Here is a 23,612-nt window from a genome sequence, read left to right as displayed (position 1 = left end):
TGTTGTTGAAAGCATCCCTAGGGCTTCTCCAGCATCCAGTGATTTGAAAGCAGAGGTTAAGGATAAAGGACAGAGAGGTTGTTGACTGCCCTCTGATCCTCTCTCCCTGACCCCTCCTTCCTTTGGCTTTGGGAGTAGAGTTGGCATCTGTTCCAAGTATAGCGTGGGGTGTACCACAGAGCAAGCTCTGTGGGAGACTTGGTCCCCAGGGAATCAGTTGTCTCCAAGTGTACTCAGTATGTCTTCTCAGTTTTGCCCTCTTCTTCCTCCAAAGTTGGATGATTCTCCAACCTGAGCTCACAGTAGTCTCTATTCCCTACCCCTCTTCCATCCACCCAAAGCACACTCACACCCTGGCAGCACACCCAGACACACCCATTACCAACTGCGCCCAGGCATTGTGCTCTGTTCCTATCACCTGGGCTCATGGGGATACCGATTACCGTGGGATTCTCTGTCCCCTTCCACACTTGAGCTCTTGGTGCGGACTGTCCCACATTCACTTGAGACAGTGTAACCAGTCCTCCGCCCATATGATATCACAAGTTTCCTTGGGACCTGAGTCCAAGGTACAGTCTGACCCAAACTCTCTCTTTCCTTCATTAAGTGCTTCAAGTTGTTTCTTCCTGATCTAAGTCCAGCACTTCTCTGTCCTCAGAATTCTTAGAATGTCAGAGAGCTAGGGGGGACTTCAGAACCCTGACAATACCCTGGCTCTTGGCTCAGGGCCCAGATTCCTAGGAGTCCATAGTGGTAGGAATGGGGTCTAAAGTTTCTGTCTAACATTTTGGGTTTTAATAGCATTTTTTTTTCCTAATTACAAAGTAATGTACCCATGCTCAGGCAGAAAACTTGGGAAAGGCAGAAAAGTATAAGGGAACTTTGAAAAATCACCCTATTTGTCCCATTCATCCCTTTAACCTCAGTGATCCAGTGCCTGGCACAGATTAGGTACTTAATAAATATTTGTTGAATTATTTTCAATCCCATCACCCAGAGATAAAAACCACAATTACCTTTTGATTGTTTATCCTTCCAGTCATATATATTATATATAAAATATATGATATGATATGATATGATATAATAATAATATATATATTATACATAAATGGGATCATATTATACAAACGGCTTTGCAGCCTGCTTTTTTTCTCTTGGAATATACTTTGCATTTTTCCATAGTGATAGCTTTTAAAAAATTTTTTTTATTTTATTGAGGTCATATTGGCTTATAGCATTGTGTAAATTTCAGGTGTACATTATATTTCAGTTTCTGTATAGACTGCACTGTGTTTATCACCAGTAGTCTAGTTTTTATCCATCACCATACACATGTGCCTCTTTACAACTTTCACCCACCCCCCACCACCTTCTCCTCTGGTAACCACTAATCTGTTCTCCTTATCCATGTGTTTATCTTCCACATGTGAGTGAAATCATATGGTGTTTGTCTTTCTTTATCTGACTTATTTTGATCAGCATAATACCTTCAAGGTCCATCCATGTTGTTGCAAATGGCACAATTTTGTCCTTTTTTATGGCTGAGCAGTATTCCCTTGTGTATCTATACCCCATCTTCTTTATCCATTCATCAGTTGATGGGCACTTAGATTGCTTCCACATCTCGGCTATTGTGACTAGTGCTGCGGTGAACATAGGGGTGCATAAATCTCTTTGAATTGTTAATTTCATGTTCTTTGGATAAATACCCAGTAGTGGGATAGCTGGGTCATATGGTATTTCCACTTTTAATTTTTTGAGACATCTCCATTGAGATAGCTTTTTTTACACCACTTTTAATGCTTTCATATTATTCCTTCATATAGTTGTACCATAATTTTCCTAGCCAACTCAGTACCACTGGACATTTAGTTTCCAGTTTTCTGTTGTTACAAACAACATTGCACTACACATCCTTGTGCCACATATGCAGTACATATATTTTTGCCCATATATCTATTTCTTTAGGATGCATTCCTAAAAGCGGAATCATAGGTCATAAGAGCAGGTATTTTTAAAGATTTCTCATAAATACTAAGGAAATGGCACTGCCAATTTACCCTCCAGGGCTGCTGCCAATTTTTTAAAAGACCTAAGTAAGGATTATCTGGTACATTTTATCTTAGACTAGGTAGCACAGACTAATCAACTCCGAGCTTATGCCTTCGGCCAGAAGCACAGCAATTCCAAACCACCACGTCAGTTACTGACACCTGCTGACCAGACGCTAATTGGCTGTCAGTTCTGGATCAGTACGAAGTAAGAAAATGAGTTAGTAACTTAAAACCTATAGACTTTTGTCCGGGAGCCAAAATATTTCAAACCTGAGGACCCGTGAGGGTTCCTAGTAGTGAAAGCCTTGGGAACGACTGAACCCAGGGTCTGGCACAGGCCCAGGACAGAATATGTGCTGTAACCACTGCCCCTTTTCCAATTCTACAGATGGGACCCTGAGCACCTGCCACTGTCTGCACCCCCAAGTCTCCTGACTCAAAGTTCAGCTTGCTGCCACAGCTTAGCGCCACTCAGAGGACTGCCGCTCGCCTGCCCAAGAAGACACCCCGCTAGGTTCCGTGGGCCGCCGCGCATGCTCCGTCTGGCGCGCAGCCTCCCGGCGCCAGGGGGCGCGCTCCCCGCCCCGGCGGCCCCCGCCCCCGGAGCGGTTGGGATTTGAATTTCCGGCGGGTTGCGGCCGGAAGCGTGGACTTCTCAGCCGGCATGGCGAGCTCGGTCCCCCGCGCTCGGTGCCCGGTGCAAGAGCAGCGTGCCCGTTGGGAGCGGAAACGCACCCGCACTGCGCGGGAGCTGCTGGAGACCGAGCGGCGCTACCAGGAGCAGCTGGGGCTGGTGGCCGTGGTGCGGGCCGGCACACCCGCCTGTATGGGGAGGGCTCCCAGGGTGTGGGAGGGTGTCTGGGAGGTTGGTGACCCGGGTGTGCTGGGTCTTGCCCTGTCCACCTGCATGTAGGGAGCTCCGCCCTGGCGTTGGCCTCCTCTCCCTGCAGACTATGTTCGGGTATTCTCTCCTTCCGCAGTACTTCGTGGGGATTCTGAGAGCCAAGGGCACCCTGCGACCACCAGAGCACCAGGCCCTGTTTGGGCCCTGGGAGCTCATTTACGGCGCCAGCCAGTGAGTGGAAGGGGCGCGGGGAGAGGGCAGGAGGGAGAGCCCTAGCTTCTGGCCGTGCTCCGAGTCGGAGAGACCCAGGTTCATATTCGGAGTCTGCCCGTTACCTCGCCTGTGGGCTTGGCCCAGTGCCTTCACTTGCTTCAGGTCTCCATCTGTAAAATGGAGTAACAACACTACCTCCGGGGCAGGGTTATGAGCGTTCAATGAGGTGATGCTTGAGTAGCTCTTGGGCTGCTCTTCTATTGTCCTCACCCATGCAGAGAGCTGCTTCCCTACCTGGAAGGAGGGCACTGGGGACAGGGCCTGGAGGGCTTCTGCCCCCACCTGGAGCTCTACACTCGATACGCTGCTAACGCAGAGAGGTCCCGGACCACCCTGCAGGTAACCCGAAGATGATCTCAAGTCCGGCCCCTCTTCCTCTCTTGCCCCATACATTTCCTCTTCATCTGGAGACCCAAACTTCATTCACACTGTTCCTGCATTTATAGAGCCCTCTAGTGCCCAGCTCTGTGCTAAGTTCCCTGTAGGAAGACAGGTTCTCAGGAGCACACAGCTCACTGAGGGCTGGGGAGGTGTACACAGATGAATACAATATAAGGAGTGGCTTCTCCCTGCTGCCAACTCTCCCCCTCACTCTAGGAGCAACTAAAGAAAAACAAACGTTTCCGGACGTTCCTTCAGCTTCAGGAAGGCCGCCCTGAGTTTGGAGGCCTTCAGCTCCAGGACCTGCTTCCTCTGCCTCTGCAGAGGCTCCAGCAGTGAGTGAACTCACCAGGACCCAACCCACTTCTCTTTTCTGAGTCTATGACTGCTGCTCTCAGCTTTGTGGGATTCCATGGGGTCTGTCCCAATGCCTCTCTCCTGGGACAAATTGCTCCCAAAACCTTTTGCAAAAGTAAATGTGAACCCACTGGAGTCCTCCCGGTCTGCAGATTGTGGAACTCTGCACCAAAGTGAGGGGGCCTGTAATAGGGCTCGTGACAGGGTATCTGGAAGTTTGTTGAGATGAGAGGTGGCCTAGCATAGAATTTCTGTCCCCGGGATGAGTTATGAGCTTACAGTCAGGTTGTCTCTAGCATCCATCCTCCTTTGGTTGATTTAACTTCATCTTGGGATTTGGTCTCCTGAAGTATGCTCATTCTGCCTCTGACTCTTCAGTGTGGGATGGAAGAGGGCCACGTGGTGTGAGCCCAGGTTCTGAGTCCCAGAAGAGGAGGCTACAGTTTTGAGGAGCAGATCTTTCCTGGCCTTGCAACTGAAGTATGTGTAGGGGTGATCTGTGTGCCAGGCAGAGGGAATTTTGCCCAGCTTTACTTCCCCTCATATGCTTCCAACTGTCTAATTCCAGGTATAAGAATCTTGTCGTTGCTTTGGCTGAAAACACAGGTCCCAACAGCCCTGACCACCAACAGCTCACACGTATGTTCTTGCTCCTCTGCAACTTAGGCAGGAGGCTGCCTCTCCTGTATCCCTTTGTGGTTCTGACCTCCAGCAATGTCTGGTATGCCCCTATCTTCCACTGACATGTACACAATGTCCCTATTGCCCTGCCTTCTCTTCAAGAAGTTAGACCCTGACCCTGGCCCCCTCCGCAGTGGCCTGTCCTTCACCTCCACCAGTCACCCAAAGTCAGTTGTGCTGGGAGTGGGGCGGGGGATGTTATTCCAGGGGCTGCCTGGCTCATAAGTGAGACCGCCCAGAGACTTCACACCATTGGTCAGAAACAGAAGAATGACCAGCACCTCCGGCGTGTCCAGGCTCTGCTCAGTGGATACCAGGCAAAGGGGCTTACCTCAGGTAGTCTGCGTACTTCCCCCTCAATCCTCATCTGCCCTTTTCTTACTCACCCCTGTTCCTCTATAGAGCCAGCACATACCCCATTTCTTTGTATTGCCACGGATCATGATTCTGGAGCTGCACCACCATAACAGCCCGCCCATCCCCCAGGTCGCTGGTTCCTACACCAGGGCTGGCTATTGGTGGTGCCTCCCCGTGGGGAACCTCGTTCCCGAATGTTCTTCCTCTTCTCTGATGTGCTCCTCATGGCCAAGCCTCGACCCCCATTGCACCTGCTGCAGAGTGGCACCTTTGCCTGCCAGGCCCTCTACCCCATGGCCCAATGTGAACTGCACAGGGTCTTTGGCCACTCAGGAGGCCCTTGTGGTGGACTTCTCAGTGTAAGTAATAAGTGGGAGCTCTAGGTAAGGTAGGAGAGGCCCAAAATATGCCTCAAATGCCTACGCATCTGTTTATCTCCTTGGCTTTTTTTTTGTGTGTGTGAGGAAGATCAGCCTGAGCTAACATCCATGCCAATCCTCTTTTTGCTGAGGAAGACTGGCCCTGAGCTAACATCCGTGCCCATCTTCCTCCATTTTATGTGGGACGCCACAACATGGCCTGACAAGCAGTGCGTTGATGCACACCCAGGATCCGAACATGGGCCACCAGCAGCAGAGCGCGTGCACTTAACCGCTGTGCCACGGGGCCAGCCCCTATCTCCTTGGCTTGGACCCCTTTCACAGGAACTGAGCCATCTACACAGAGAGGATAACTGGGGCTTGGGGTTCATATCTAGTTCTCACCTCAGCCTGAATTACCTCCATGGGAACAGCAAGGCCTTCAGCTTTAGCCTGGACCTTTCTGAGCCATGCACTAAGAGGTGGTCTCTCCCTAGCTGTCCTTTCCCCATGAGAAGCTACTGCTTATGTCCACAGACCAGGAGGAGCTGTTGCGCTGGTACCACAGTCTGACTTTGGCCATCAGGTAAGTTCAGGAAGATTTGCTGTGATGAGGCCCACGAGCTGGAGATGAGCAGTTCTGATTCTGTCTCATGTCCTACATCTGTCTGGGACCCCCTCACCCCATGGGTGGGGGATTTTATCTGAATAGAGTGCTCATGCCAGAGCCTGAACTGATTGTCTTCTCTCCACAGCAGTCAGAAGAACTAGAAGAATCTTAGAAATTCCAGAATCCAGAATACTTCAGGGATAGGTCAGGATCAGGAGTACAAAGGAATCTCCTTCAGTACTAAACAAAACACAGAACTCTTCATGGTTTGAGAGGGGTCACTTTGTGTTTGCCTGGGAACAAGCCGCAGCGGGTCATGTGACCAGATCTTAAGAATGATGAAACCAAGTCAGACCCAAGTGAAACTGCTGAACCAGCCCCTCCAACACAGATGAGGGGATTTGGAACTGATAAGTTCAGCACTATGTCTATGGTCAGTTGTTTATCAAGGTTGTGGCTTTGTAAATGTGGCTATTTTTATGTTGCATGTGGTTTCTGTAATTTATTTTCCTACTGGATTTTAGTAAAGTTTTTGGAAAGGGCTTTCTGTCTCAGCTATGTGATATGAGAAAAGGGATTTTTGTGCCCTGAAGGCTGGCATGATGGTGGCCTCAGGAATACAAGGAAGAGCACTGGAGCTCCCTCTATCTTCCTGGCTCTTGCACTGGAAGGCGGCCTCTTTGTGTCCTAATAAGGGAAGCTCTTCAAGAAGGCCCAGTTCTTAGGCACCTAGTATGGGTGTGTGTGTGACCAGCTGGAATGGAAAAAGCACACAGGAGCATCCAGTCACAAGGACAGGCTTTGTTTACTAAACCTTCAGCTGTCATACTGCTTCCCAGTGGGGGCTGTGATGGGCCCTTCTCCTCAGGCCCTGCTCCACTTCCCAGGGCGTAGCTCGGTTTCTTGTCTCTGTGCTCCAGTTTAGGGGCTCCTCCCACTCCTGACTATCACCAGTCTCCTTCTCATCCTCTATACGTGAGTCGTCAGGAAAGGAGATGCTGGCCTCTGTGAGGGGGAAAATCAGGTGTGTTCAGTTTCAGAGACATTGTCTCTACCTCTTCCAGACTCTCACCTCCCAACCCTTCACCTGGTTCTGGAACCTCCACACCATTGTTTGGCTTGCTGTCTTGTAGCAACTGGTGGATGGTCTGTAGCTTCATGTTCAGAAGCTCCTGCTGGGCCCCAGCCAGGGTTGTCACACTGTAGATATGTCCACTCAGAGGCTGCCCAATCTATGTCCCCACCTCTCCCACCTTCCACAAGTTGCCCTGGCCATAGGGTCATTGCTCTGCTTACCGCTCAAAAAGGGGGTCCAGCTGGGCCATCAGATTGTTCAGGTGTTGTTCTGTCTGGGCCAGCTGTTGTGTCAGCTGGGTCAGCTGTTGCTCTGGGGAGAAAAGGAGAGCAATGGTTACATCTTTCTGTGCCCTAACTCCCCACCAAGCACAGACTTCTGCAAACCCACCTGACTGCAGTGATTCCTTCTTCCCTGCCTCCTCCTGGAGACCAGCAGCTTCATCTTTCCCCTGCTGTGGAAGAAGGAAAGGGCGATACTGCAGCAACAAGGTTCTCCATCACCTCAGTCTCCAAAGCCAGTAAGAGGAGAACAATTTGAGGTAAGAGAGAGCTATTGGGTTTTAACCTCAGAGAATCACAATCACATCTAGTCTAGCTCCTCACCCAGGACATGAAGCAGTGTGTCAATACGCCCCCACATGTGGTCATTTAGTCTACTGAAACACCTCCAGGAATGAGCAGCTCTCTCCAGTTTGATAAGCTCTGGTTGTTAGTTTATATACAAAGCCAAAAATTGTCCTTTATGTTCTTTCCACAGTGCTGATTAGAGCCTTCCAAAATCATGTCTTCTCAACATGATAGCCCCTCAGGAATTTGAAGACAATGGGCATATCCCCTGCCTTCTTCCTCATGTCTTCTCTGCTTTAATATCGCCAATCTGTTTTCAGTCAACGCTCATTTGACACGGTTTTCTCTGGTTGCTTTACTGAGCATGTAATGCTCTTAAAGCAGTGCTCCAAAGAGAATAAAATTCTCCAGGAGTGTTCTGATCAGAAGATAAAGCACAATATCTTGTTCCCAGCATTGATTTGGCAAGTGGGTTGTCACATTACACAACTTAACTTTATTAGTCAACTAATAAACTGCTAAATTGTTTCTTTCAGACTAGACTTGGGTCCAAGAATAGAATTTATGATCTATCCTTGTTAAATTTCATCATTAAATTCAGTCCCTCATCCTAGTCTGTCATGTCTATTTGGGATTATGATTACCTATCCCTATTAGTTATCCCTTCTAGTTTCCTATCATCTCCAAATTGATTCGGCCCTCTATTTCCCAATGCAAGTACGTGATAGGGCCAGGGCTGAAGATATAGCCGTGGGAGGTACTATAGCCCTGGAGGTACTACTTTCCATTTCAACAGTTTCAATGCACCAAAATGTACTATGAGTTCACATTTCAGCGCTTCCTTCCCAAGGAGAACATGAGACTGCCTGGTACCTTGAATTCTAAAAACACTGTGGCTACAGTAATCAACTGCTAGTGCCAAGGTTGGAATCTCACCAGGAACTGCACTTTTGTAGTATGGACACTTGCTAGGTTCAAATCCCAGCTACACCGTTACTAGTTCTGGGTAACCTTGAGCAAAAGACTTAATCTCTTCATTGGATTGCTGGAAGGATTAAATGTGATGGGTCACTATTTATTTACAATTTGCCAGACACCCTTCACATCCATTACTTCGCTGGATGCTCAAAATAACCTATAATGTTAGAAAGCCAAGGAACTACTGTCCTCATTTTACAGACCGACGGGAAGATGTCTTGTTCTTGGTACCGTAGCGCCCCATGGGAGATTCAGGCCCGGGGCATCCCCACCCCTTGTCGTCCCGCACCTGCAAACACTTGTACAGCACAAAAGCCATGACGGCCGCCGTGTACAGCGCCCCCAAAGGCAGCGCCCCGGCCCGGCCCCGCTCGCGCTGGTCCTTTGGCGGCGGCCGCCGCCAGGGTTCCGTGGCCCCAAGGCCGTCCTGGGCGGGGTCCCCTGCGGAGGAGGCCAGAGGCAGGTCAGTAGAGCTGGGGCCTGGGATCCGTGGGCAGTCCCAGCCTCCCTCCAGCAGCCCTGGCGGGTACCTGGGTGTGCCCGGAGGTCAGAGCTGGGGCAGTCTCCGAGGTCCCCTGGCAGCGCAGACACAAGTAGTAGCCCCAGCATACCCGCGAGCGACACCGCGCTCCCCATCGCAGGCGGACAGAACCAGAGGCCAGACGGCGCCTGCGGCGGCCCAGCGCCCCCCTGCGCATGCGTACGCGCGTCCCCGAGCTTGTCCGGCTCCGGGCCTCCCGGGAAGACCACGCCCACTTGGTGTGTGGGAGGGGCTAGGCCTTATTTGCATAGGACTGTAGGCCATCGTTCCTAAATGAGTAGGTTTCTTATCTATTTAGGTATTCTATTAACTAGAAATGCCTCCAGAAGCCTACAGTCTTAGAAGATTATGCCAGAAAGTGGTTTTTATTTCTCAGGGAGCCAACCTTTATCACCCTAACCCAAAGGTGAATTTCCTATTGGACCTATAAATGGCTAGCGCCAAGGAATCGTTCGTGAGTTCGCGTTGAAGGCCTGTTTCCTAGGCTACAGACGGAGGACTGGTTCCTCATATGCGCCTAGGGGAAAGTCCCCGGACCTCCGGCAGAGAGTGCTACGTGTGCACGCACGTAGGCCTCGCGTGCTGCTCACTACCAACTCCGCGAAGAAGCGAGCCTGCGCAGGCGGGGGCGCCGAGCGGTGTGATGCGGCAGGCGACCCGCCGTCAGCGATCCTAGTTACGCAGGCAGCGCGCGTCGGCGCGCTAACCACACGGGGCTCATTCTCAGCGCGGCTAGCTTTTGGAGGGCCATAACTGGTTACGATGTCTTTTGGCTTAGGAAGCGCTTCAAACATGGTACCACTACCACTACCAGGGCTCGTAATGGGCCCATACGCTTACAAAACTAGTTCCAGTTCCTCTTGTGGCCTAATACATCCCTGTATCAATTTTTTGCAGTTCCCTCTTCCTGCGAAGGCGTCCTCTTCCCCACCCTCTCCGTCTGGCAAATGCCTCTAACAGCCGCCATTTATTGTGTAGCATGGTACACAACAGAATATGGATTGTAATTGCCTGGGCTAGAATCCTGTCTCCTCTACTCGAGGGCTAAATGGCTTTGGGCAAGTTACTTTATCTCTCTCTGTGCCTCAGTTTCCACTCTGAGGAATGGAGATAATGATAGTAGGTATGTACCTCAGAGAGTTGTTATGATGATTAAATGGGTTAACCAAGAAAAGTGCTTAGAACTGTGCCTGGTTATTAGTGATTTTACCTTGAGCAGCTGCTGTGAGCCAGGCACTTGAAATTATATGAACCCTCTCCCGGACGTTCGGCTGCCATGCCCTTTCCGCTCTGTTAACGTCTACACAACCTTCAGATCTCAAGTGTGTTCCCTTCATTCAGAACCCTTATCTCAACTTCTAATTTATTCCTCAGTGCAACTATTGTACGTTCTTCAAACCACTATATGGTTTGAATTATATGTCAATTATATCTCAATAAAGCTGGAAAAATTTTCAATTATAAAAAGAAAATACCGCTAGACTGTAAATACCACTAGAGCAGGGGCCATATCTCTTTTCCTTTACCGTTTTATTCCTATACCCTAGCACAGCACCTGGCGCTAGCAGGTCCTCGATGAACCCTTGGTGAATGAAATTAATGTGTTCAAAACTACCCAACACGTCAATATAATCAAGCACTTCTAAAGAATGAGGAAACTAAGGTTCAGGAAGGTTAAGTAAGTTACTGATCAGGTAAGAGGCTGGACAGGGAGTCTGACCCTTTTCTCTCTGTCTCCAGGTCGCCTTCCTCACATCACTGCCCCCAGCTCGTCCCCCTTCTTGGCTTCCACGACTTTTCCAGGCGGACTTGGGTGGTCTCCCTCTCTCTGTTCCACACTGTCTTTTCATTGTCTGGGATACATAGGGTTGTCTTCCTAATTAGACCAAGAGCTCTTTGAAGAAAGTAACCATTTCCCACTCACATTTGTATCTCCAGAACCTGGCATATAAGCAAGCAACCAGTACACATGTATTAAATGAATGAGGTACACGTGTGTTAAATAAATGAATGAACTATATCTTGTCTTTTCAGAAAGGGAGGGGCAGGGCAGGGCAGGGCAGGGCAAGACCAGCACTCAGGGGCATTGTCACAGTCCAGCTGACTAGCCAGCGCTGCTGCAGAGCAGTGCAGTCCAAACTTTGAGTCTAAGGCAGTTGGCACAGTCAATGTAATTAAGTGGTTCGGGCCACGTATAACATGACAAATGGCCCTCAACTGATTGTTCCCCATAGGGAATTCGGGCCAACTGTTACCAGATCTGATTTTTTCCCAAAAAATCAACAAATCAGGATTTCTCAAATTGGAAATCTCTGTTTTTAAGTGTTAACAAGGAATCAGTGGCATACTTAGCACATTTGACACCTGAGCGGGTCATTTTAACAAACTCTTCTATATGACAAAATTATTTTCAGTAATAATCAGGAAATGAAACAAATAATAAAGGCCAGAAAAGAAAGTAATAATAATAAGGACCAGAAATTAAGACAGTGAATTAATCACTTCTTTTATTGAACTCTGTAGATAAAATCATGACAGCATAAAAAATTATAGTTAAAAATTGAAAATTAAATAAACATAACAGAATAAGGGAAAAGGTAATGGGTTAACACTTCTTCATTACATTATTGTATTTTTTGAGAAAAGGGGCAAAAAACTTATTCCTACATATTAATCTGAGTGATGAATAATGTTACAATTTCTTTTTGGAAGTTAACTTCTGCAAATTTGTCGAAAGTAATCCTTGCATAATTATATTCAATAGGGAATACAGCCAGATTTGTCAATCTCCACTCATAATTAAAGAATACATTTTATTAATTTTCATTTCAAAAAGTTTCTTTTGCCTGAAACAACAGACACACAAATAGGAAAAGTCTTAAACATAAGGCTGTTCGGCAAAAATTCATAAAATTCCATTTCACAATAAATTCTAGAAATTCTCAATATAAATAAAACTCCAAATGATCACCAAGAGTGACAGAATTCAAGTAACTCAAGTTCAATTTCTTTGACTTTACAATCATTGTGCTATCATTGTTTAAATTTACCGGTTAAATGCAGGCACAAGTAACATCACAGGGGTTGGAGACAGAAGTTGTGCCCAAAGCAAACTCAAACAATTCCAAACAGTTAAGAAGGAGTTCTTAACATAATGAATCTGCTGTCAGGGGCCCACTGCATAACTGGGAGTTCTCCAGATTAACTCCCATGTAGATTACAATGGTTTTTTTGTGTGTGTGTGTGTGAAGAAGATCAGCCCTGAGCTAACATCCATGCCAATCCTCCTCTTTTTGCTGAGGAAGACCAGCCCTGAGCTAACATCTATTGCCAATCCTCCTCCTTTTTTCTACCCAAAGCCCCAGAAGAGAGGTGTATGTCACAGTTGCACATCCTTCTAGTTGCTGTATGTGGGATGCCGCCACAGCACGGCCAGACAAGCGGTGTGGCGGTGCACCCGGGATCCGAACCCTGGGCCGCCAGTAGCGGAGCGCCAGCACTTAACCGCTAAGCCATGGAGCCGGCCCCTACAATGGTTTTTAAAGGAAAAGTAATACAAAGTGCTAATTTGAAGCTTATATATTATCAAAACTCATCAGTAACCACAGCAATTTAGAACCTAGATCTACAAAAGATTTTTCAGAGAGGAGTATTTTATCACTGACATTTTTTAGAATTTCTGGAGCATGGTGATAATGAAAAGGAGACTGATTTTTAGTCGGTTTTTAAATTCTCTACAGACAATACCTCCTTATGGCCTGTAACTGGAGGGGCAGGACCTCTCCTGCCATCTGCATCCTTGGGACACCACTGCAATGATTATAAAATTTTTAAAAACATCGTAGGGGCCAGACAAAACACATCTCTGCCCTCTGGTCTAAGGTTTATATTTGGAACTTAAAATCCCTCTTCCCACATCCACAGCCTCCCAGGTGGCTGGGCCGTCTCTGGGCGGGTCAGGTGCTCCACTCCCGGAAGTGAACAAGTGCAAAGACAGGGCTAGGTTCCCAGGATAGGACTGGGACCGAGGTTTCTTTAATTCAACTGACTTTTGAGATCAACAGTTCTTAGGGACAGTTTGAATGAAGGGGGTTGCGAGGGGGGAATCCAGCTTCCTCTATCCTGCAAACTATTACACCAGTAATAATGACAACGGTCATCTCAACACATTCCCCTTGGCTCAACCTTAGGGTGCGGTGGCACTGTAGGTACCAGGAGGCCTCCCTATCCCATTCCACTTTACAGCATGCTCATGGAGGAATACATTCTCCTTCATGGGACTCAGAGTTGGAGAGAAAAGCTAGGCATCCTGTGGCAGAAGGGAACCTCCGTCACAAGGCCTGGCTTCCTTGTTTGTTGGTCTTGCCTCATGCCACTTCTGCCCACCTCGAAGTTTCCATGGCTTCACGTGCACTGTGGCACAGTTAGCTCAGGCCTGCCTCTCTCTTCTCTGGCCAAAGAGGGTAAAGGGCCACGAGAGGGGGCGGAAGCTTGGGAGCTGCAGGGTGGCGCAGGTGCAGGCACAGGGCGGTGTCTTTGTTCTTTCGCTCATCCCTCCCCTCCCCTTTCCTCCCCGGAAACCAGCAACTTTGCCACCACCAGTATTGAGGATGCTGAGCTGCGGGGGCCAGGCCCAGGGAGGGGTGGGAGTAAGGGGGGCTGCGGCAGCTGTCAGGCCATAAACCAGGCTGACCCCTCGGCTCAGGGCAGCCTGCTTGCAGACTCGGCTCCCACATCAGCAGTCATGAACGGAGGTCACAACAGCACGGATCTGCTAGTGCCTGGTGAGCTGGGCGGGGCACGGGCAGGGGGTCGGGTCACGTGGCCCCATGTCCCACCTGCTGGGACCTGGAGGGTTGGGCTGGGCAGTAACACCCCTCATCCTCTCACATCCACAGGAATCCCCTCTGTGACTCAGGCCTGGGGACTGTGGGCCCTCTTAGGGGCTGTGACGCTGCTGCTTCTCATCTCACTGGCTGCACACTTGTCCCGATGGACTAGTAGCCAGAGCAGGAGCCAACCAGGACAGGGACGGTGAGTGGGGGACAACAGAGATGGGTTGATGGAGAGTTCCCCCTTACCAAGAAGTCCTCACTCTGTGTTGGACTTACTCTAAACTCTAAACTCTGTGTTGCAGCTCTGGAGGCTCTGTGGAAGAAGTCCCCCTGTATGGGAACCTGCATTATCTGCAGACAGGTAGGGAGCTGGCAGAGGGGAGAGGCACAGAGGCCAGGTCCCAGGATGAGGGGGTGCAGGAGGAGGAACAAGAAGTGACCAGATTCATGTTTCCTGTCCCAGGACGGCTGTCTCAAGAACCAGGGCCAAACCAGCAGGATCCAACACCTGGAGGCCCGGCCAGGGTGAGTCCGTTGTGGCTGAGAAAGAGGAGAGGGAAGGAAGTGGGGGCTTTTGAAAGGGTCCAGTGAACTTCTAACAGCCTTGCATCTCCAGGCTGCAGAGGAGGTGATGTGCTACACCAGCCTGCAGCTGCGGCCTCTTCAGGGCCGGACTCCCAGCCCTGGAGCCCCTATCAAGTACTCAGAGGTGGTGCTGGACTCTGAGCCAAAGCCCCAGGCCTCGGGCCCCGAGCCAGAGCTCTACGCCTCAGTATGTGCCCAGACCCGCAGAGCCCGGGCTTCGTTCCCAGACCAGGCCTATGCCAACAGCCATCCTGCACCCAGCTGAGGTGGAGGGCTGGCACAGTGCGGCATGCAGCACCCCAGCCTCCTCTGTTGCAGAGGTTACTGCTACCCTGTCCGGGGCATGGCTGTTTCCCAACCACCCCCCAACGACTGGCAGCCATTGTCCAGTCACTGGAGGTGATGTTCCCCCAAACTTGCTGTCTGAGCTGTGAGGGAGACATCTCAAGGGAACCGCAGGCCCCCCAGTTTCTTGAGGGTGGAGGAAGCAACAGCAGTGGCCCCCTCCCCACCTCTTTTTATCTCTATATATCCGTCTCAGCCCCCAAACTCCCAGGTATTCACTTCCTCCTTCTAGAGTTTAACCAGATCCTCCCCACTCCTGCTCCCCCATAGTCTACCCCTGACACCTCAGTGGCTCCTCAGACACAGGAAGTGGGCAGTGGGTGAGGGGGTAAGAGCTTGAGAGGACATGGGTGGGTGTACTCCTTGGGAGCCCACAGGCTGGAGGGGTCATGGGATCCAGCCCCCTGAGTTCTGATCTGAGAACCCTGGCGGGAGAATATGTCTCCACCCTGCTGCCTCTGTCATGGCCCCAAGTCTTCAAATAAAACTTCTCAAAAAGTGCTTACTTTTTACCTAGAAGTTCCTACAGGCAACAGGCCGCACATGGTGTGGGGCGAGCTTTGGCGTCTGCACAGAGCTCCTCCCGGCGCGTCTAGCTGCCACGTCGACACTGCAGGGTTGGGTGCCAGGGGTGGAGGCCGGAGCCCAGCTCCTCACTACTCGTGCTGCTGCTAGAACATCCCCAGGATTTGCACTCGGAGCCACCACTCCCATCACCTGGGGTCTGCAAGTTCACCAGCCCCTGGGGAGCCCAGGCCTCTATAACTGCGCCGCCACCTCCCACATGGGCCATCTCCCCCGAGGGCCTCTGTAGAGGCAGGGCCGGCTTGATAGACCTTTCTGAGGTTTGAAGGGCAGGAGAAAAGGGAAGCTGAGGCTTTTACTTCCAAACTTCTCTCCTTCCCGCTTAGAGTCCCAGAGAAAACCACAGAGTAAGGAACCGTGGCCTGAGCCCGGCCTGGCGGTCCCGGTGAGAGGGGGACCCGTCTCCACACACACAATAACCCCAAAGCCCCAGGGTTCCTGGGCCTGAGGACTCCACCATGGGCCTCCCCAGAAGAGGCCCGGGTCGCGGTTCACGGCAGCAGCTGGGGCTGTGCGGGAGGGACGGTGGTTCTGGGGGCGGGCACCGGATGCCGGGAACCTCCGGCAGCGAGATGTGGGATTCTGAGGGCTGCTGTGGTGAAGATGCTCAATATGTCCGCGGCCTACGGGACGGGAGAATTGACCCTGGAAGAGGCGGTGGTTGGGGTTCCGCCAACCCACCGGGACCACCCCACAATCCAGCCAAGGCCTCAGACGCCCGCAGACCGGCTCTCTGCACGCGATTCCCCGACGGACGCGGCCGGCCCAGGACCAAGCCCCGAGCGCCCCCGCCTGGCGCGCCGCCGCCTCGCCACCACCTCTGCGCAGGCGCAATGCTGTCCGGTCCGCGGCTGCGCTGGAGTCTAGACCGGAACGCAGCGGACTCGCTCACTCTAGAGCTGGCTGTGATTTGAACTTTGTTCTCCTTCTAGTCCTGAATCCTGGATCCTCTGCCTTCCGTCCCCTACATCCCTTTAATTGTTCTTACCTTCTCGTCTCTCACCGAGGTTCGTGCCCTGGCCTAGGCCCTCATGACAACGCCGAGACTGTGGCAACTTCCTAATTGATCCCTGCTCTAGGAAATAAGTTGGGGCAGCCGGATCCGCTCAAACACCTTCTGAGGCCCCCCTTGCCACATCTCTCTAGCTGGTTGGCTCGTCTCACCTAACCAAATACTTAGTAGCTCTCTCTCCTTCCGTAGCTCCAGGTGCTTTCCTTAGTGGGGTGTGATTCCAGCCGGAAGGAGTGCCCTGTCCCAGGCAAATTCCCAGGGGCGGATCCTTAGGGGAAGGCACCAGGACTCACTCGGGCCCCAGCTTTTCCTCTCTTCTTGAGATCCCAGCTGGGAGGTTAGGGATAAGCCCAAGACCTGCAGAGGAAGGGTCTTTGGGACGGTCAAAGGTTCAACGATAGGAAGTTCTTAAGTAACTACTTATAGGTGGGGAGGGATCTTGAAAGCCATCCAGCCAAGGCCCCTCCAACACTGGCCTTGCTCTGCACTCTGTCAAGATGAGTCTAAACTTCCAGGCTGGTTTTGGCTACAAGGAAGGAAACAGAGCTGGGACATGGAGAGAGCCCAAGTCGTAATGACTTCATCTGAAACCTTGGATCCAGCCATGCCCAGAACTAGATCTGCCTCCTGAACTTTTTGGTTGTGTAAGCTAATAAATTCCCTTTTTTGCTTAAGTCAGTCTAAGTTAGATTTTCTATCTTTTGCAACCATGAGTTCTGACTAACTCTGTGGGGAAAGACCAGCAGGGCCAGCTAAGGACGCTGAACCTCTGAGATCTTCCCTTATTGCTTAACTCCTCCACCAGCCACGCTACTAAGATGTACTTAAATGTATTCTCATACCATTTGAACCTAAAATATTTCGCTGTGTGTGAGTTAACCTGGTCTCTTGCCAAGCTTCTAAATGTCTAGAATTATATAGCTGGAAAGAGGCTGACAGATCTGGCCCAAACATACGCCCGTTGCAGGAACCACCCTATAAATGTTGCAGGAACCACCCTATAAATGTCGTCTTAAACACTTCCAGAGACAGGGAGCTCACTATCTTTTTTTTTTTTTAATAATTTTATTTATTTATTTTTCCCCCAAAGCCCCAGTAGATAGTTGTACGTCATAGCTGCACATCCTTCTAGTTGCTGTACGTGGGACGTGGCCTCAGCATGGCCGGAGAAGCGGTGCATCACTGCACGCCCGGGATCCGAACCTGGGCCGCCAGCAGCAGAACGCATGTACTTAACCGCTAAGCCACAGGGCTGGCCCAGGGAGCTCACTATCTTACCAAGCACTTGTTTCCAATCTTTCTTATTAATAGAACTTTTTTTATTTGGAGCCAAGACCTGCCTCCTTGTTACTTTTGTCACCGATTCTGCCTCCTGAGCTACAATTAGCACAATCATTCAATCAGTCTTCTCCCTCCTGTACTTGACAGCCCTGGAGGAACTGGGAGCCAGCCCTGACGGATGGCCTAAGCCTTTCTAAAGTTTCTTTTAGAGATCTTTTACAGACTGTATTTGCAGCCTACTCATCATTCCCATTGTCTTGCTTGATCAGAGTCCCTCTTAAAGTGCGGAGCTAAGAAGTGGCCTTCTGGTGGAGTAGAGGTTAAGTTCCCTCCCTCAGCTTCAGCTGCCCGCGGTCCGCAGGCCCAGATCCCGGGAGCGGACCTACGCACCGCTCCTCAAACCACGCTGCGGGGCATCCCATATATAAAAAGTAGAGGAAGATGGGCATGGATGTTAGCTCAGGGCCAATCTTCCTCACACACACACAAAAAAAGCGAATATAGTGCTGGCAGCAAACAGTGGGGGGCCCATCTCTTTGACTGGGCACTAAGTCTACGGGGACCTCTGATGTAAGGCATATACTCACTGAGTCTAGCTTTACTGAAGGAATGTTTATTGTAAGGACACCTGGGGCAATTTGGAGGCCAAATGGAATGGGACTCCACAACAGTGGCTGTGGTATGAGTGGGCCTCTACAGGCGGTTGTTGGATGTTATTGGATCTCGGATCTCGGCATTGCCAGGACCCTTGGGACAGGAGTGTGTGGGTCTTCATATTCCTGTTCCTCCAGTCCTGTGACTCAGATACTCTCTGTCTCTCCTGCTTTTATTTATTACCAAATTTCTGCCCACTTTGCTAACTTCCCCATCCTTTATCTTATCGTTTCTGCTCCCTCACAACAGCTTCATATTTCCTCCTCTGTCTCATGACCTCAGTTAAATGTTTAATTTTAGGAGTAGTGTGAGCACATGGTTAAAAAAAAAAAATCAAATAGAACTGCAGGGTATACAACAGTAGTTCTCAACCAGAAGTGACTTTGCCCCCGAGGGGACATCTGACAATGTCTGGAGACATTTTAGGTCATCACAACTGGGGAGGGTTCTATTGGTATATAGTGGGTACAGGCCAGGGATGCTGCTAAACATCCTAGAACACACAGGTCAGCCACTCACAACAAAGAATTTCTGGCCCAAAAAGTTAAAAGTGCCGAGGCTGAGAAATCCTAGCACGGGGGGGGGGGGGGGGGGGGGGGACGTAAAAGGCTATCCCAATTCTACTCCCAGTTGTAGTTCCCTGAGGCATCTACTATTAATGGCTTCTGTTTTTTAAGTCTTTTGGTGATTATCACTGTATCTGTCCATAATACTTAGACTACTCAGAGCGAGGGGGTTCTGGGCAGATGGCAACCCTATGAAGCTCTCCCTTCCACGCTCCCTCTGACAATTCCCAGCTATAGGTGATGACCTTTAAGTGGGCTCTGCTGAGATCCTGGCAGAGATAATTCCCTGCAGACAAGTCTCTGGAGAACAGCCTCAGAGCCAAGAGCAAGGCTTCAGGAAGGCAGCAAGTCCCAGAAACAGTCTGCTTCCCAGGAACAATCAATCAATGGCTTTGCTGAGTCTCCCCGACACTCCAAAATGCACACTGAAACCAGAAGGCAGAGAGATGTGGTGAGGGAGACAGACGAGTCTCTGACTGAACAAAATGAGAGCCTGGAGGAGACACATGTGAAGCCCAAACACAAAAGATTTCCCTAAACTAGAAAACGTGGTATCACAACTAAAAATTTCCACAGATAAAGCAAAGGAAAGGATGGTCACCGCTAAAACCCAATAACAGGTCTAGAAAATTAAATAGATGAAATATATCAAAACATGTAACAAAACCATGGAGATGCTTGTGGTGAAAGATGGGAGACTGGAACAGACCCAGGAGACAACTGCAAATTCTGTGAGTTCCTGGAGAAAAAGGAACAGGAGAGGAGAGGTCAGAATTAAATAAGAGATAAAATTTCCTTGAGCTGAAGAAAGACTTAAGTTCCAGACTGGACTGATAGGAAAAGACACACACACAGTCATATACACGTTAAAATTTCTAAGCTCTAAGGATATGGGAAATCTTAGACATTTTCAGGCAGAAAGCAAGTTTTTTCTTCTTATCTGCTACCCTGGAAGTTAAAACACAGCAAAACTGAATGTGATAGAATGATAGAAAAGACCTGCGACCTAGACCCAGCCAAGGAGGAAAGAAAGATATTTGAAGATTTGCTAAAATCACTAAGTATCTCATCTGAGAAATGCTTTTTTCAAAAGTCTCTAATGAAACAAATGAATCAGAACAGAGACTTCAAGAGAGGGGAAGATGAAGAGAAGAGGAAAGAAAGCAGTGGGGAGCAACGAACCGTGATCTATATATTTATATCTATACCTCTGTATATTTATAACATGTAATATAAATGCTAAATAAGGACTCTTGGGACAGATGGAACACACTGTAAGGGAAATTCTAATAAAGACTGAATTATTTCAATAAAGCTCTAGAATCAGGTGGTGGGTATAAGGGGAGGGTAAGTGTTCCAGGACCTAAGGGGGGAGGGGTAGTGAATGTAATCTAAAGACTATATCTTATTGGGGTGGGGAGGAAGTAGAAGATAAGCAGAGTATGATGGAAACAGTTGTTTTTTTTTTAAACACTCAAAGAGTCACGTGTGTCTACTGAAGAGAGAAGGGCAAGGATGGTAACTATTAATAGAAAGACAAACTCCAAATTAACAAGGGGAAAATGGGATGAATCCATTCATCCAATCCAGCAAAGGTAAAGAAAAGAAGAGTTCACAACAATGTTAAAAAATTTAAAAACAATAACTCAAATACATCACTCATTACAGTGAATATGAGTGGACTGAATTCTTCCATTAAAAGACTGTCAGACTTGGTTATAAATCAACTTCTGGTCCACATTACTTAAAAGAAACACACTTTAAGCAAAGTAAGAAAGAAATTTTCAAAATAAAGATGTGGGAAAGGGATACCAGGCAGATAAACAGAAAGAGTGGTAATACTGATATCCAACAAAGGAAGTTTAAGTGGCAGGCTGGAAGCGGTGTGAGGATTGTTTGCAAAGGGGTAGGAGGAGAGTTGTGGGGTGATGGGAATCTTCTGTATCTAGATTGTGGTGGTAGTTACATGACTGAATACATTTGTCAAAACTCATAGGATTGTACACTTAAAATTGATAAAATTTACTGTTTGTAAATTACAATATAGTAAAGCTGCCTTTAAAAAAGAACAAAATTACCATGTTCACAAAACTTAAATGCTGAATGAGGGGCTGGCCCCATGGCATAGTGGTTAAGTGCGCGCGCTCCGCTGCTGGTGAACCGGGTTTGGATCCGGGGCACGCACCGACGCACTGCTTGTCAGGCCATGCTGTGGCGGCGTCCCACATCAAGTGGAGGAAGATGGGCACGGATGTTAGCTCAGGGCTGATCTCCCTCACCTCACAAAAAATTAAAAAAAATAAAAAATAATAAATAAAATAAAATAAAATGCTGAATGAAAAAAGTGTAATACCCTCTCAATTACCCTGTATCATATGTTATATCCCTGCATAAAGATAGCAAGCTTCCAAAGAAAAGGAAAAATAAAGGGAGTACTTATTTGAAGAAATGATAAAAAGAACAAGAAAAGAAACCAGGGCTGGCCCTGTGGCTTAGCGGTTAAGGGCACACGCTCCGCTGCTGGCGGCCCGGGTTCGGATCCCGGGCGCGCACCGATGCAGCGCTTTTCTGGCCATGCCGAGGCCGCGTCCCACATACAGCAACTAGAAGGATGTGCAGCTATGACATACAACTATCTACTGGGGCTTTGGGGGAAAAAATAAATAAATAAAATAAAAAAAAAAGAAAAGAAACCAAAAGTAATAAGGAAATAATAAAAGCTGACATGAATGAAATGGAAAATAAACAAAAATACTAAAAAGCATAAATTAAACAAATGTTCTTTAAAAGGGCTAAAACAATAGGTAAACTTCTTACAAGACCAACTAAGTAGAAAAAAGAGAGTAAAAATAGACAAGATTGGTAATGAGAAAGAAAACATCATTACAGATAGAAGAGAGAATTAAAGAATTACAAAAAAGTGCAAATTAAAATTCTTCATCAACTAATTAGAAAATTTAGGGGAAATGGATACATTTCAGGAAAAATATAAATGATCAAAATTGACCCAAGAGAAAGAGGGAATCTTAACTAGCTCAACTTACCTTAGAAAAAACTAGAACAGAAAGGTGATTAGAGATCTTCTTTTGGAAAAGACTGCAACCAAATGGCACCACAGCTGAGTTTTATCTAACGTTAAATAATAATTTCCATGCCATTGAAACTAGTCAAGACTACAAAAAAAAGAAAAGCTCCCATGTTTAATATATAGAGCCAGCATAACTTAATACCATTCCTAATAAAAACTCTAAGTAAAAAAGAAAAAGAGGAAAACTGCTTAAATATAATGAAGACTTTTTACTAAAACCTAACAGCAAATACTGTTCTCAATGGTGAAGCACTAAAACTACCTCAATTAAAATAAAAATTTAGACAGAGATGCCTGCTATTATCCCTATTATTTAACATATCTTAGAAGTTTTACTAAATGCAGTAAGACAAGAAAATGAATTATTATGATCATCTGAAAAATTACAAAGCTATCTTTTTTTTTTTTTTGCTGATATGATTGTATTATCAGAAAATTCAAGACTCTGGTAAAAAAAATTCTAGTAAAAACACAATATAATTTGGAAAGTTCACTGGATACAAGATAAATATAACAAAAAAAATTGCTTTTTTCCGACTCTAGCAATAAGCATCTCAAATTGAGAATGGGAAAAATATCAATTTATAGTTACAAAATTATAAAACTTTTAGGATAATAACAATTATAGCCACCATAATGCCATCCACTGCTCTAAGCACTTTGTTTGCATTAACTCAATCAATCCTCACAATACCCTCCTGAGACAGATGACTATCATTATTCTTATAATATATATTCTTACAGAGGGGAACACTGAGGAACAGAGAGAGTAAGGGATTTGCCCCAGATCTCTCGCTCATAATGGGTTTGAGTTGGGATTTGAATCCCGGCAGCTCGGCACTGAGACTACCCTTGTAACCACTATGTTATGCTACGTAAATTTTTTTAAATTGAGATATAATTGACATATAACATTATATTATTTTCAGGTGTACAACATAAATGATTCAATATTTGTATATATTGTGAAATGATCACAATAAATCTAGTTAACACCCACCACCATATATAGTTACAAATGTTTTTTCTTGTGACAGAACTTTTAAGATCTACTCTCTTAGCAACTTTTAAATATACAACATAGTATTATTAACTATAGTCACCATGCTGTACACCACATCTCCATGACTTATTTATTTTATAAGTGGAAGTTTTATAGTGTGTAAATTTAATCAAGAAACACATAGCACTGACATGAAGAAAGTTATACAATATTATCAAAAGATATAAAGCAAGACTGGGACAAACAGAAAATCAACCATCTCCTTGGATGGGAAGATAAAATATCATAAAAAATGTCAATTCTCCCAAAATTAAAGTGCACAGTTAAGATAATTCCAATTCATATCTCAAAGAATAGTCAAGGAAAAATATTTGTTTTTAAACAAGAGTGAGAAAAAGTTGTCTTACCAAATATCAGAACATACTGTAAGGCCACTAAGTCAAATCAATAGGTAAAGGGAAAAAAATTGATCAGTGGAATAAAACAGGAATCCAAAACCAGGTGTTTGTGTACATGAGAACATGGCAATTCAGTACATTGGGAGAAGCAAGGATGACATAACAAATGGTCTCGGAA

The 23,612-nt window shown here is 47.5% G+C and overlaps 3 protein-coding genes and 1 long non-coding RNA gene across 9 annotated transcripts; 3 read left to right on the top strand and 1 right to left on the bottom strand.

Moving 5' to 3' along the window:
• The first annotated feature begins 2,639 nt into the window (after positions 1-2,639).
• On the top strand, positions 2,640-6,644 carry ARHGEF39 (Rho guanine nucleotide exchange factor 39). 5 transcript variants are annotated; one of them, XM_058523475.1, is made up of 9 exons: positions 2,640-2,859; positions 3,038-3,132; positions 3,393-3,513; positions 3,772-3,890; positions 4,481-4,551; positions 4,801-4,929; positions 5,080-5,309; positions 5,807-5,895; positions 6,065-6,644. In XM_058523475.1, the coding sequence occupies exons 1-9, from the start codon at positions 2,722-2,724 to the stop codon at positions 6,078-6,080; spliced, it is 1,008 nt and encodes a 335-aa protein (XP_058379458.1). In that variant the 5' UTR covers positions 2,640-2,721; the 3' UTR covers positions 6,081-6,644. The 5 variants fall into 5 exon arrangements, with proteins under 5 accessions (XP_058379458.1, XP_058379457.1, XP_058379456.1 ...); XM_058523474.1 differs by having other exon boundaries at positions 3,008-3,132; positions 6,068-6,644; XM_058523473.1 differs by having other exon boundaries at positions 3,008-3,132.
• A 56-nt stretch (positions 6,645-6,700) lies between these two features.
• Positions 6,701-9,212, bottom strand: CCDC107 (coiled-coil domain containing 107). Of its 2 annotated transcripts, none has more exons than XM_058523476.1 (6): positions 9,072-9,212; positions 8,831-8,982; positions 7,385-7,448; positions 7,216-7,306; positions 7,007-7,119; positions 6,701-6,924 (listed from the first exon to the last, which is right to left on the bottom strand). In XM_058523476.1, exons 1-6 carry the CDS (start codon positions 9,175-9,177, stop codon positions 6,743-6,745), a joined length of 708 nt encoding a protein of 235 aa, XP_058379459.1. In that variant the 5' UTR covers positions 9,178-9,212; the 3' UTR covers positions 6,701-6,742. The 2 variants fall into 2 exon arrangements, with proteins under 2 accessions (XP_058379459.1, XP_058379460.1); XM_058523477.1 differs by having other exon boundaries at positions 7,385-7,445.
• On the top strand, positions 7,300-8,105 carry LOC131393079 (uncharacterized). The gene is made up of 2 exons (XR_009215847.1): positions 7,300-7,535; positions 7,754-8,105. It is a non-coding gene; the product is annotated as an uncharacterized LOC131393079 (long non-coding RNA).
• Positions 9,213-13,749: 4,537 nt separating the features above from the next.
• Positions 13,750-15,346, top strand: SIT1 (signaling threshold regulating transmembrane adaptor 1). Its single transcript, XM_058523464.1, has 5 exons — positions 13,750-13,866; positions 13,981-14,116; positions 14,220-14,278; positions 14,381-14,442; positions 14,534-15,346. The coding sequence occupies exons 1-5, from the start codon at positions 13,827-13,829 to the stop codon at positions 14,765-14,767; spliced, it is 531 nt and encodes a 176-aa protein (XP_058379447.1). The 5' UTR covers positions 13,750-13,826; the 3' UTR covers positions 14,768-15,346.
• The last annotated feature ends 8,266 nt before the right edge of the window (positions 15,347-23,612 follow it).

The sequence above is a fragment of the Diceros bicornis genome, chromosome 28 (assembly GCF_020826845.1).
Source record: "Diceros bicornis minor isolate mBicDic1 chromosome 28, mDicBic1.mat.cur, whole genome shotgun sequence".
NCBI classification, from domain to species: Eukaryota; Metazoa; Chordata; class Mammalia; order Perissodactyla; family Rhinocerotidae; genus Diceros; species Diceros bicornis.
Note: the sequence above shows the minus strand (reverse complement) of the source record. Positions and strands in the feature narration are given on the sequence as shown.

Bases quoted from the DNA above. Each gene is read 5' to 3' on its own strand.
- ARHGEF39 (XM_058523472.1), top strand. From the start codon at position 2,722: ATGGCGAGCTCGGTCCCCCGCGCTCGGTGCCCGGTGCAAGAGCAGCGT. The intron at 2,860-3,007 runs GTGCGGGCCGGC...CTCTCCCTGCAG, and splicing joins AGCTGGGGCTGGTGGCCGTG to ACTATGTTCGGGTATTCTCT. The intron at 3,514-3,771 runs GTAACCCGAAGA...CCCTCACTCTAG, and splicing joins GGTCCCGGACCACCCTGCAG to GAGCAACTAAAGAAAAACAA.
- CCDC107 (XM_058523476.1), bottom strand. From the start codon at position 9,177: ATGGGGAGCGCGGTGTCGCTCGCGGGTATGCTGGGGCTACTACTTGTG. The intron at 7,449-8,830 runs GTGCGGGACGAC...CTTCTTCCACAG, and splicing joins TGCTGTACAAGTGTTTGCAG to CAGGGGAAAGATGAAGCTGC. The intron at 7,120-7,215 runs GTAAGCAGAGCA...ACATATCTACAG, and splicing joins CTGGACCCCCTTTTTGAGCG to TGTGACAACCCTGGCTGGGG.
- SIT1 (XM_058523464.1), top strand. From the start codon at position 13,827: ATGAACGGAGGTCACAACAGCACGGATCTGCTAGTGCCTG. The intron at 14,117-14,219 runs GTGAGTGGGGGA...TCTGTGTTGCAG, and splicing joins AGCCAACCAGGACAGGGACG to CTCTGGAGGCTCTGTGGAAG. The intron at 14,279-14,380 runs GTAGGGAGCTGG...TTCCTGTCCCAG, and splicing joins CCTGCATTATCTGCAGACAG to GACGGCTGTCTCAAGAACCA.